Below are 13534 nucleotides of genomic sequence, written 5' to 3' on the forward strand. Positions count from 1 at the left end.
AGAAATATATATTTTATTTTCATAATATTCATTCAGTGAATGTACATAATCACTCGCTTTAACAAGTTTTGCCAGAACCTTACGATATGTAGTCAAGGCTACGTTTCAGTCAGGTGATTGTTTTATGTAGACTACTCCGTGAAACGTACTACAGCAAGTTAACGTTAGTAAGCATGAGGACACCCAGCTGAGCTTCAATTAACCCTGGTAAAAAAAAAATAGTACGTTGACCCCATAATCATATCTATATTATATACATACATATTCTTTTGAATTTAACATATAGGCTACATATAGAGGGGACTAATCACATTTAGGCTAATTGATAACGTTTTATTATTTTTGTTATCAGTGAATGTAAGCAAATATAAATAGTCTTACATTGAACATTCACAGACTGATCAGGCTACGATCAGCATCGTAAATGCTTTAGATATGTATGGGGTTATATATTTATTTATTTATTTATAGAGTAGTGAGCAACGGCGAATGTGATCCACACTCCATATCAGAAGGTGGCGGTAATGCACACTTAAAAGTTGTTTGACAACTGCAATTTAAAAAAAGAAGACGACCCGCGGCCTGGCTGTGAATTTACAGGCCTATACCTGTAAATAACCATCTGTAAACCTGAAAACCATTCTGTAATAATGGCCACCAATGATTTCTCTGATCCATCTGCAGAATTTGAACTCGACATCGATGAAATAATGTCTGATTTGCAGGAGTTGCAGGAAGTAAATTGTCTCTTGAAATGTCTGTAAGTATTGATACTGTTCGTTTTGTAGCATTTTATTCTGATAACATATATCATTATGGCTAGGAGGATACTGCTCTTAAATCACGACCTAAAAAAAAAAAGAAAGACGTTCCAAGGATCAGATGGAAAAAAAGAGACAAAAGTGGTCATTTGGTGTATACAAAAAGAGAAGCCAAACAAGGAAAAGGAGGTAAGTGATAATATCATGTTTATTTTCTCTTAATGTTTCTGTTTTCAAAAATCGTATAGAGGCTTATCACTTTTACACTGGTACGTTACAGGTAAATCCAGAGCTTCAGTGGTCCATGCATCAACAAGCAACCAAACTTTGATTGATCCTGGTAAGCCGATTGTGTCCATTTAGTAGTTTATAAAAGAGCCAATAAAAAACACAATAATGGGTTTACTGATTTAAAAAAATATATATTCTAGTAAATTCAAGTGCTGCTGACTCTGAGTCTATGAATGAGGATTGTTCAGATACACGCATCAATGCACAGTGTGCTATTGGTAAGTAACAAAAGTCTTCCATCTTGTCAAGATTTTTTTTTAAACCATTATCTGTGTTTTGATAAATTATAATAGATAATGACTTTGTTTTTTATATGACTTTTGGCTTTTAAGATATACAGTTACATCAGCTCCATGATGCACTTATCTCAGAGAAAAGTATGTCTGCATCTCACAACTGGACAGTAAGAAAAATAGTGTCTGAAAACCATTGGATGGAAGCAAGACAAAAGCTCTTGGACTGCTCGCTTGCCTCGGACAGGGTATTTTCCGTATCTTGTGATCACTGCAGAGTGAATGCAGCAGTGATAAGGTGCAAGGACTGTTTGCCAAAACCACATTACTGCGACAACTGTGATGTGTCAACCCACCAATACCTTGTTTTGCATAACAGGGAGTGTTTTTTAGATTTTTTTTTTAAACCTATTCCTCCATCAAATGTCATAAAGAACATCAATGGCCAACACACATTATGTGAGCAAGGTAAGTAAAACATTTTTAAGATGTGTTGTCTAAAAATCTAAGTCATATGTTAGTTATGTTCTTTTTTTTCTTTTCTTTAGCATGTTTGTTACCCATCCAACAACCGCAAAACATTTGCAGTTGTGTGGCTCAAAACATGTCTGTAAGTGCTGGCCGATTAGTACATCTCATCAACATAAATGGTATGTACTCTTTAAAACCAAAGTATTTACTCAATCCAAAATTTTTGATATTCAGGCTTGTCACTAACTTATTTGGACTGTATTGTAGGTCGCTATGACCTCTCTTTGCCTGTTTGGCGCTGCATTACATGCCACAAAACATGGACACCTGAGCTGCAGGACCTTATCCAAAGTGGTTACTGGCCAGGCTCTTCTGCATTTCAAACTATATATCAGATTGACCTATTTACATCTTTTGAGCAGTTCAAAGTCACTGCACCAGGCCTCTCAAGACAAGCCTTTGTGAACATGTTAGAGAATAGGTCACGGACATTTGGACGGGTACTTTAAAAAAATTACAATTAATTTTGTTAATGAACTTTTCCTTATCCCCAATTAATTAAATTTTTTTTTTTTCACTGCTAGATTGATACTATTTGTGGCAAAACATTCCAAAAAGCATTTTTGGAATGGACTTATTGTCGTCATGAGAAAGAGAAGCTCAGTGGAGTCGATCATTTCTTGTGCCCTGCATGTGTCCCAGATGCAGTTGCTGTGTCTGCAGATGGAAACCGTAAACTATACCGGTTTAACAAAGCCAAAGAGTAATAGCATAACTAATATATTAAAGGAATATTTCTATACATGTTTAGTGTATATTGGCCCTCTAATCCAATTTGTTCCACTGTAATTAACATAGAGTAGAGGAGCAGCCTTTCTACGAAGGTATTTTCATTGCCAAGGATGAAGATGTGGCAGCATTTGTTGATTTCATTCAGCAAAACACCAACCCTGTATGTTTCCATCATTTTATTAGTATTTTTGTTGTTTAACTGTATATATGTTATACATCTTTACTGATAATGTTGTTTATTATTATGATTATTACTGTCTTGCAGGTAAAAGGGAGAGGCACATGTGGACAGTCAACATGGTCTGCTGCCAGGGAGACCTCAAAAAAGTCAAGCAATAAATTGGATGAGGAAGGGTTGGAGGTGGCAGTGTGCAGACACAACATTTTGCTTAAAGGACTCAACATGAAGAGGGGGGAAATATTTGCCTATCCAATGTTTTTGCAAAATGAAGTGGCTACAAAAACAAACTGCAGATTCTTCTGCACAGACATTATGTGCCGATATTGGCCCTATTTGCAAAAAGTTGCACAGGCAGTTCCACGTCTGCAGCCGTTAACAGAGATGAAGCCTTTTCTTTCTGTTATGCACGCAAAGGGACACTCTACTAGCTGTGAGGTAACTCTGTTTTAAATGACATAAAAAAAAAAAAAAATCCTGCACATTATCAGTACTTGCACATGTATCAAAATAGCCCATTAACAACGTTTTGGTCCCATGACCTTCATCACAGTAATATACCTACATTCATGATGGTCATGGGATCTAAACTTTAATAACAGTTGTGCAAGTATTGACCGTGTACAGGATTTTTTATTTTTTTTTACCCGCAGTTGTGTAAAGGTAATCGTTGATCGATTGTTTTAAATAACATGAAATTGTTAAAGGTCTTAATTATTATTGTTAAAGGTAACAATTATAATTTGTTATATTTATATATAAATATCTTTTTCTGCATACTCATTTTCACTTTAAACTTGATTTGTCTGTAAAATTGTGCCGGTTTGTTTTATAGGTTCAGTGGAGTGGTAAAAATCAAACGGGAGCAGGCACTACTATTGGTGAAGAAGTGGAGCAAGTTAACAGTTTTTTATCACGTGTTGCTCTTACAACAAAATATATGAGTAAGGCTGGTAAGTGTCATGTACACAGCCTTGTATTTTTGTAGTCCATAGATTTAGACAAAATAATCTAAAATTTCATAATCAAATTTAAAAATGAAAATGATGCCTGATTTAGGGCCTGAGCAGCAATGGTGTGAGGACCCTATTGGAATTGTTCAGTTAATTATTATTATTTAAATTTATATTTGTGCTCATATTAGTTGTTTAGCTTTTCGTAAATCACATAGTTCATTCAAAATAATATTTTTTTCATCATTGATTGACCCTGTTGACTTCCATAGTATTTTTTTTCCTACTATGGAAGTCAATCGGGTCCATCACCTGCGTGGTTACCAACATTCTTCAAAATATATGTTGTGTTCTCTTGTATAAAAAATTGAGGGTGAACAACTTCCATACAAATTGAGGGTGAATCTTGACAGAATTTTAATTTTGAAATGGACAATTCCTTTAATCTTGGAATATCAATGTGCAGTGAATAGACATTTAAAAAAAAAAATATATATATATATATATGTATGTATATATGTTTGTGTGTGTTTGTTTTTTGTTTTTGTTTAGCACGAGTGGACATGATCACCCTTCATGCTAAAGGATGGAATGAGAGAAAGAGGAAGAACCTTCACATTTACTTGTCTAAGCGGTATATCAAGGTACCACGCATTTAAAACAGTTGTTTTAAGCCATACATTTACTATTAATTTATTTTTAAACAGTCATATTCAGTTAAATGTTTAATCTCATCTATGTTTAAGACTGGGCAAAAGATGAAGGAAGCCAAGGAAGATGTCGAGGCGGTTCAGGCAGTCCTGGCTAAGTCCAAAATAGAGCTGCAGCAATGGGTGTGCGATGTTAAGCAATGGGCAACTCAAGGTGCATTCTCAATTTTTTGTTTTTCATATTTTTACAGTTTTTATATTAAGTAAATATCATAGTTTTTAATAATTTATTTGAAGTAAAATCTTAAAATACTTTTCTTGCTTAATGTCCTGATTCAGTAATCTGATATGCTATTTTAAACAGTTCCCGATGGCAGTAGAACCGACGATCCAGTGGGGTTGCAGCATCAGATTGAAGGGTTGTATTTAGGCATTCAGCAGAAAAAGAGAGATTTGTATCGGCTAACAGGTAAATAAAATGCTCTATATATGCTGTAGGGGTGTGTCGAGATCTCTTGCTACAATATCTTGCTTGACTAAAATGTGACAAGACTAAAATGTGACAAGATGAAATTAGCATAGAATGTCACAGTTACATTCCCATTACATGCCTCCACTGATGTTTTGCTGTTAAAAAAATAAATATAACCATTGTAAACTATTGTAAAGTCTGCTCTGCTCATCCAACATGAGTTGCAGTTGCTAATAGTGTAACAGGAATCACATTTCACTGATTGCGTGAAGATTGCGACGGATTTGTTGCATAAAAGAGCCTGCATGTATTGTATTGTAGAACACGTCGTGTTCAGCACCGCTGCTCCGGGTACATAGTACGTGCAATCGTGAATTTGAAAGTGAAAATAAAACAAGAGCTCTTTCTAATGTGTGCAATTTAAGCTGCATACAATAACCTAATATCAAACTTATATCTCTGTACTGTGACTCTGGTCTCTGTTTTTGGTTTGTTTGCACTTCAAAACTGAGAGAGTACTTGGATTATAGTTGAAATTTTTTTTTTTTAAATTGTGTCATCATTTACTGACCCTCAAGTTGTTTCAAACCTGTATGAATTTTTCTTCTGCTGAACACAACGATATTTTGAATAATGTTGGTAACTTGGGTCCCATTGACTTCCCATAGTATTTTTTTTCCTACTATGGAAGTCAATGGGGTCCATGAACTGTCTGGTTACCGGCATTCTTCAAAATATCTTTCTTTGTGTTCAGCAGAAGAAAGAAATTCATACAGGTTTAAAACAACTTGAGGGTGAGTAAATGATGACACAGTTTTTGATTTTGAGGTGAACTATTCCTTTAATAAGACTAAGAAAATTTTATTTTTATTATTAGTTATGCTGTTTTTATTTTTATGTTTTCATGTACAGTAAGGTCTGAAGAGACTTAAATAATATAGGAGAAAAACCAGTCAGTTGAGTTTGGCAAAACCTTTTAAAGTGCTTGTATATAATTGTCTGTAAGCATTTCAAGTCTAAGCATTTCAAAATGAGACTTGAGACTTGAGACTTGAGACTTGTAAGCATTTGATAATTCATACTCCAATGAAGTAGTACTGAAATGACATTCATTAGAAGATTATCAGTAAAACAATTCAAATTTTTCAAGTCATGATTTGGCCTGACCATTGAGGATTTGAATAAAATATTGTGCAAAAATCTTTCCTCGTTCTTGTGAACCCATTGCGTCTCATCTCGTGAGATAGGTGTCTCGTCATACCCCTAATCTGTTGTTTCTTATTTGGATAATCCTAAATTCTTTTAAATGGGCTGTTTTAATCACCTTTTTTTATATAACCCAGATCGCAACAAGCAGCGGCACAAAGTCCGACGGAGGATTGTCGAAGAGAAGAAGAAGTTATCCGATGCAATATCCAAGTACAATTCTCTTCCAACAAGTACCAAAGCTTTGAATTCTGCAGATGACTTGCTTGCTGCAGAAACGCCTATCTGGCCATGGGAAATGGGTATGACCATAAATGATTAGTTTCCTGATAATTTACTCCCTTCAGTGCCATCCAATATGTCAATGTCTCTCTTTCTTCAGTGTAAAATATATATATTTTTTTTTAGGAAAACATTTCAGGATTTTTCTCAACACAATGGACTTCAACTGCAACCAATATGTTGATGTCAAAATCAATGCAGTTTCAAAGGGCTTTGTAGAATATCAGCTATAGGGCTGGTCAATATATCGATATATAAAATATATCGATATATTTTAAAATACGATACAAAATTCGACCATATCGCATATATCTCGATATAGTTCAAATTTGCACTGTGATCATTGCTCCAAGCAAGCTGCTGACTGCTTATGTAGAGTGCATCTCAACAGCCTAGGGTACAGCGCGACACATACTTGCATCGAATGTTAACGCAGAGGAACGGGACACTGCAGTTTAGTGAGTTCACAAAAGTTCATTATTTCCATGTGCTTTAAAGCCTTCCCAGTTAAACGTGTCATTCACTGCTGATGGGCTGTTCTAACATGCGCTTTACTGAGCACGAACACCTGAAGCGCACATGCACTGAAGCCTATTTAACAGCGCCTGGTTACTATTGGACTAAGTTATCTTTCGAGTCTTATTTTGCTAATACTCTCAAATACACACAAGGTTTACATAAAGTTGGTTATGTCTAAGCTGAAAGCAAACCGAGAAAATTTTGAGAAATCTGCTTTTCAAATGCATGTATATTAGAAGTGTTGTGGTCCATATCGCCCAGCCCTAATCTCAGCTGAGGAATAGGGTCTTATCTAGCTAAACGATTGGTCATTTTCTAAAAAATATATATATACATTGATATACTTGAACTACAATTGTTCATCTTGTGCTGGTCTGCGATGTGCCGGAAATTACGTCGGCATGTTGGAAATGTCACAAGAGTTTGTTTTTTTTTAAATGGTAATAATAAACTAAATCAAAGATGTCCGACAACAATTTTGAATTTGGAGGAGAATGAGATGGAATTTTTCGCCCCTTCCCTACCTTTTTGAACCGGATGCCTGGCAGACCATCACAAGATGAACAACTGTGGTTAAAGAGTATATAAATGCTAGATAAAGACCCTATTGTGTAGAGCCCTTTGAAACTGCATTGATTTAGACTTCAATATGTTGGTTGTGGTTGAAGTCTAGCCTGGTTAAAACCAGACCCTTCTCAGTCGTAACTGAGATAGGGTCTGGAAAAGCTTCATTAACAACTCATTTTCAAAGAACACAAACAGACGTTGCTCAAATGCCTCTGGGCGCAATTGAATAGACCAAAAACCAATCGGAGCAATCGTCATTGTGTAAAGCCATATGCTGCGTCCCAATTTGCCTACTTACTCTTTTTGTGAATAAAAGGTATTTACTTTTGAATGTGTAGCAAAAGAGTAGGCAAGCTTTGGGACATACTACTTTGTTATCTTTATTGGACGGATCTTTCATATACATCCTGTCACATAAACTGCCCTGTAAATCATCTTGTCACAGTTAAAATGCTCCATTAAATCTAATTTAATCTCCTACCATTTAGGAGAGAAATGTAATAGCACGTTCCTCTGTCAGTCGTGGGTCTTTCATTGAGACTGTCCTCATGTGTTTGCAATTTTAATATAATAACGCATTTCAAAGTTGTTGCGCTTCACCAACGGATGTCGCTGGGGGTAATTGGATAGACCTAAAACCAATCAGAGCGATCATCATTGTGTAAAGCCACCTCAACTTTTGAGATTATTGCCAAGATTTGGAAAGATTAGAAATGAGCTTAAATGGACTCTTGGCCAGACTAACTTGCAGAGCAAATCTACATTTACCAGAAGTTGGTCTGTGTTTTCCCTGGTTAGTTGAAGTCCATCATGGGGAGAAAAATCCTGAAATGTTTTATTAAAAAAACTTAAGAAATAGAGCAATGAACATTTTGGTTGGCATTGGGGTGAGTAGATTATCAAGAAATGTTTATATTGACGTGATTAAATCTTTTAATTTATGTAAACAATTTATTTAATTGATAAACGTCCAAAAACTTGTATCATACCTTTTATTTTTTGTTACATATCAAGTTCATTTTCATTTTCAGTTGGTGATGCTTCTCTGGCCATGAAAAAAAAGGTATTTGACAAGCTGATGCAAGTACAGAGACTTGAGGAAGAAGAGGCTATACTTGTGGAGGAGATGAAGAGACACTGGGATCACATCTGCAGACGTGTCAAAGATCTAAACGATCAGACTGATGCGTTGTCAGATGGCCTCACTACTAAGAGTAAGTGTTTGTTTTCTCAGAAATCATTGATTATTAAATTATAAATATTTTACCTCTCATTGGAGTTTACTTAAGAATTTTGACAGGCATGTCAAATTTAGTGTATTGATATACATCGCTAAGTTGCTTCTTAAAAGGTAACTCTCGCCAAAATGCAACCTAGGGTCGTCTTGTTAATCTACCTGAGGCAAACTATCGTTTGTCATAAAACATAAGCCATCAATACAGACCCTTTCCAAAAAATTAAAAAAAGTTAATTTATTTCAGGAATTCAACTTAAAATGTGAAACTAATATTATAGACTCATTGCATGCAAAGTGAGATATTCCAAGCCTTTATTTGTTATAATTTTGATGATTATGGCTTACAGCTTGTGAAAACCACAAAATCAGGATTAGATTTATGACCAGTCAACGCAGCCGTCTTCCAGGACATTTAGAACGCTTTATGCTTCCTTCAGCAGAAAAGCTTTATGCAGATGCTGAGTTCATTTTCCAGCAGGACTTGCACCTGCCCACACTGCCAAATTAACCAAAACTTGGTTCAATGAGCATGAGATTACTGTGTAACTACTGTGTGATTTCATGCAATATTATCATTTTCTGACATTTCGATTTTGTTGTTTTCACAAGCTGTAATCATTAATTAACAAGCTTCATCAAAATCACAACAAATAAAGGTTTCATCAAAATTACAACAAAAAAGGCTTGAAATAGGCTATCTCATTTTGCATGCAATGAGTCTATATATTAGTTTCACATTTTATTCCTGAAATAAATGAACTTTTTCCACGATATTCAAATTTTTGGAAAGGGTCTGTAGATTTAGGTTATCTGGATTGAAACAATATTATAATGCAGGATTGTTGCAATGATAACCATGACGTTCAAACATTTCCCTCTAATTCCATAAAGACTCAGTAAAGTACCTTTTTAATCAAACATTATTTTTAATGTTAATTAGTTTAACACCCAAAGAGCTAGACTAACGTTGTTAGACCCTTATCTGAGAGACCTGACAATCATAGAAAAATTTGAAAGTATTGCGTATGTAAATAACGTAACAATGTGGTTGTTGCAGGGTTACTTAACTGTCTGCTTATGGACTTTTTCAACTTGGTGTAAAACTTACCTCTAAACTCACTGCTAACTGCTTATCAGCCTCTCTTTTCCGAGACACTTATTATATACCGTCAATGGAGACACTGCGTACTGCAGACTGTAAAATTTCGCAGGGGTCACTGCTGTGCTGATGATGGGTGAAACCATTGTGAAGGGGAGGGGATTCTAAATCGGCGATTTCTGTTTGATGCGGGTCTCCTTGGTCTTCAACGTAGGCTATGAACATAAAATATACTTAAAGGTGCTATCAGTGATGTCAGGCGTCTTTTAGGCCAAAACATTTTTTTTCACCTACCGCAAACAACATCTCACGATCCGCTAGCTGGCTGTCTCCTGAACACACTGTAGAGAAACGAGGTCTCTGCAGACAGCCTATTCTCCACAAAAGCAGCTCAAACAAACTGAGCAAAAACAGTTCGACCCGTAAGCAGTAAACATAACAGACTGTTCCAGTCAATAACTGACTAGAATGATGTGGGGGTGGGGTTCGGGGAAAGTATGAGGAGAAGGGAGGGGCTAGTTAGCGTCCGTTTTGTTTGATGATAATTTCAAATATCAACAAGAGGTTATACCAACCGGGATCGTATAATGCACCTTTAAGAAATATTATCTGACTTATAAATGGGGTGGCAACATGGGTGGCAAGGCTTTATCCCATGGGTGGCAGCTGCCACCCTGTAGATCCACCCCTGGTTTCATGTTACCTATATTACCTATATTTATAATGCCTATTTTTTTTTATTTTTTTTTAGCCTATCCATCAGGACTGTCAGAGGATGCATATTGTGGCTTGCTCTGTCTTCTTCGAAAGCAGCTGCATGATCTGAAGACTGAAAAACAAAGGGTGAAGGAAGCATATCACCGATTAGTGACTGGATGGGATAGTTTGGATGTCCTTGAAGAAGATGACTGTGGCGACTATGAAAGCATGTCTACAGATTCCTACGAATCAGCTGACGAAGACAGCGTAGATCCACATTTCTGATTTTCCAGAGATTTCCAATGTATTTTTATTTTTTGTATCTGCCTAAAAATGTACAAGATTTTTAGATTGCACTTCTGGAGTAAAGAATGGTTCAAAAAGCACTATTGCATGGATTAAAAAGATGACTGGCAACTATGAAAGCATGTCTACAGATTCCTACGAATCAGCTGACGAAGACAGCGTAGATCCACATTTCTGATTTTCCAGAGATTTCCAATGTATTTAATTTTTTTTATCTGCATAAAAATGTACAACATTGTAGATTGCACTTCTGGAGTAAAGACTGGTTCAAAAAGCACTATTGCATGGATTAAAAAGTTAAAGAAATGTTTGACTCACTCTTTTTGTTTAAAATAGGCCTAAACAGTCCCAGGGCATGCTCTATTATGACATTTTTGTTTGCCTGTTTGTTCATTTATTTTAGCAAAATTTCCTTTAGTAGGATCATCCATATGCATTATTTGCTGATAACAACTACAATAAAGTAATAGCTTAGTTAACAATTACTTGTTTGCATTGGTTATATGATGCATTTTATATTATTCTAAATCATAAAACCCTATCAGTTTAAAAAAAATAACTTAAATAACTTCATTTACTTACCGTATATTGAAAATGTAAATTTTCTGTCATCTCTTAGAATATCTGAAAGGATTTCTATAGCATTTCTTCCAGTAAGGATACATTTACAGGTTAGACCATTAGTGGCTCCTTATAACCATGCTAAGGGTAATGTTAATTTTTATTTTTAGCTGTTCTAAAAAAAAAAAAACCTGTAATCTAATTGTGAAAAATATATTCCCTCAACAGACTATTTTATAAATTATATAAGTTAATCAAAATTAACCACACTAAAACATGATCCATTCTAGTGAATCTGGTCACATAGTTTAAATTGCTTTGTATTGAATGTTTGTGCAGGATGATGTTTTCTCCTCACCCTTAAATGCCCTTTAGCCATATATATACACACTACACTTCAAATCAGGTTTCTTAAACTGCTTAAAAGTATAATTCACCCAAAAATGAAACTTCTATCATCATTTACTCACCCTCAAGTTGTTGAGTTTTTTTTCTGTTAAACATAAGAGAAGATATGTTGAAGATTCTGCGTACCAAGCAGTTGATAGCCCCCTTTGACTTTAATAATATGGGGAGAAAAAAAATCTACTCTGTTTAAGAAAAGAAATAAACAATTTCTTTATGACCTATCACTTTAAGTTGTCAATATAATCCATCCACTCATTCTCCAGACCACTAATCCTCTTTAGAGGCATGAGACTTCAGAGGCTGGTTTGCCTTCCCCAACATCTTGGGCCACATGTAGAGAAATACCCTGGATGATTGGCCAGTCTATAACAGGGGTCACATTCACACCTAATGACAGTTTATGTCTCCAATTGAACTATGATGCATGTTTTTGGACTGTTGTAGGGAAACCAGAGAAGGTTAGGGTTAGGGTTAAGCCTGAGGAAACCCCACATATACTGGCTTAGATGATCAAATAGGGACATTGCCTGTTGAGCGAACTTCCTGTGAACGTAACATTTGGACACCTAATTTGATTACTCTCTTTTTGATTAGTAAAGAGAGTCATTTGATAAGTCAATGCAGATGCTCACGGGAGCGTGTCTATGTTCCCACAGCCCTATGTTCCATCATTTCCAAGGTTGATTTTCTTTAACCCTAACCCTAAACCCAGTATAAACGAGACTGTGGGATCATAGGGCTGTGGGAACATAAGACTGTGGAAACATAGGGCCTAATTTTCTAAATTCTTCGTAACAAGAAAAAAAAAATTCTTAGAAATGTGGGAACATAGGGTTGACCCCATGCTGACAAGTTCATGACTCATACAAAAACACTTAAATAGTGCATATTTTAATTGGGTGTGGTACATGGTACATGCATATGTGCACTACTGTAATAAACACAATTGTGATGGGATGCCTGTGAGGTTGGAGGCTGGAGGTTGGGCTTCCAAAGGTTTCACTGAAACTATCCCTGGGAAAAAGCTGTGTCCATGAAATGTTGAAATTAAAGCCTTGACGTAGGATTAGAGAATAATATATGCCAGTATGAAGATTGGAAATGGCTCCTGCTTTGGAATATTGACCTCTGAACCTTGACCTCAGTGCATGCCCTGCTGAAAAATCCAGCTAGCCATGGCTGGTCTCCCAGCCTGGCCTAGCTTTTTTCCAGCCTGGCCTAGCTGGTTTTAGCCTGACCAGCTAAAACCAGCTAAGACCAGCTAAAAAATGTTCAAAACCCCTCTAAAACCAATCTGCTATAGCTACTTCCAGTTTAAACCAGCTTAGACCAGCCAACTGTCTTAGGCTGGTTTTAGCTGGATTTTTCAGCAGGGTGTTAAGCCTTGTCATTCAAAATACAGAAGGGGCGAAATACATCGGACCAATTGTTATAGAGAGCTCTTTAGCTATGTGACTATACTCTTAAGGATAGAGTCACTAAAATGGGGTGCAGTCAATTATGGTCAAAATTGATTCTCACCTATTTAGCAGTTATATAAAATATTATCACACAAATGCGATTACATCCACTTAAATCCCGCCTAATTGTACTCTTAATTCAGTATTTATTACTTTCAATTTTAAGTAATAAGCTATATTTATTTAAAACTACAATTTCCTATAGCAGCACCTTCCAGCTTGACACAAATTAGCGCCATATTTGTAGTTCTTCCAGTTACCAAAGTATTGCTGTGAATAGGGTTGTAAAAAGATACATCTACGGAATATATCAAACCTATAGTAGCCTAAAACCGAAGTCATACTTACACTGTATTTATAGATCTATGTTGAGAAAAAGTAAAGATGTT

At 35.8% G+C, this 13534-nt stretch overlaps 1 protein-coding gene across 1 annotated transcript; it reads left to right on the forward strand.

The window, feature by feature from the left end:
- The first annotated feature begins 533 nt into the window (after window positions 1–533).
- Window positions 534–11022, forward strand: LOC311095330 (uncharacterized protein). The gene is made up of 17 exons (XM_084133803.1): window positions 534–737; window positions 824–950; window positions 1042–1101; window positions 1193–1270; window positions 1385–1753; window positions 1834–1935; window positions 2024–2256; window positions 2341–2519; window positions 2615–2708; window positions 2814–3164; window positions 3562–3679; window positions 4232–4323; window positions 4426–4543; window positions 4694–4798; window positions 6145–6309; window positions 8407–8589; window positions 10463–11022. The coding sequence occupies exons 1-17, from the start codon at window positions 651–653 to the stop codon at window positions 10693–10695; spliced, it is 2694 nt and encodes an 897-aa protein (XP_083989929.1). The 5' UTR covers window positions 534–650; the 3' UTR covers window positions 10696–11022.
- The last annotated feature ends 2512 nt before the right edge of the window (window positions 11023–13534 follow it).

Source organism: Abramis brama, assembly GCF_963993115.1.
Source record: "Abramis brama genome assembly, chromosome: 13".
In the NCBI taxonomy this organism is placed as follows: domain Eukaryota; kingdom Metazoa; phylum Chordata; class Actinopteri; order Cypriniformes; family Leuciscidae; genus Abramis; species Abramis brama.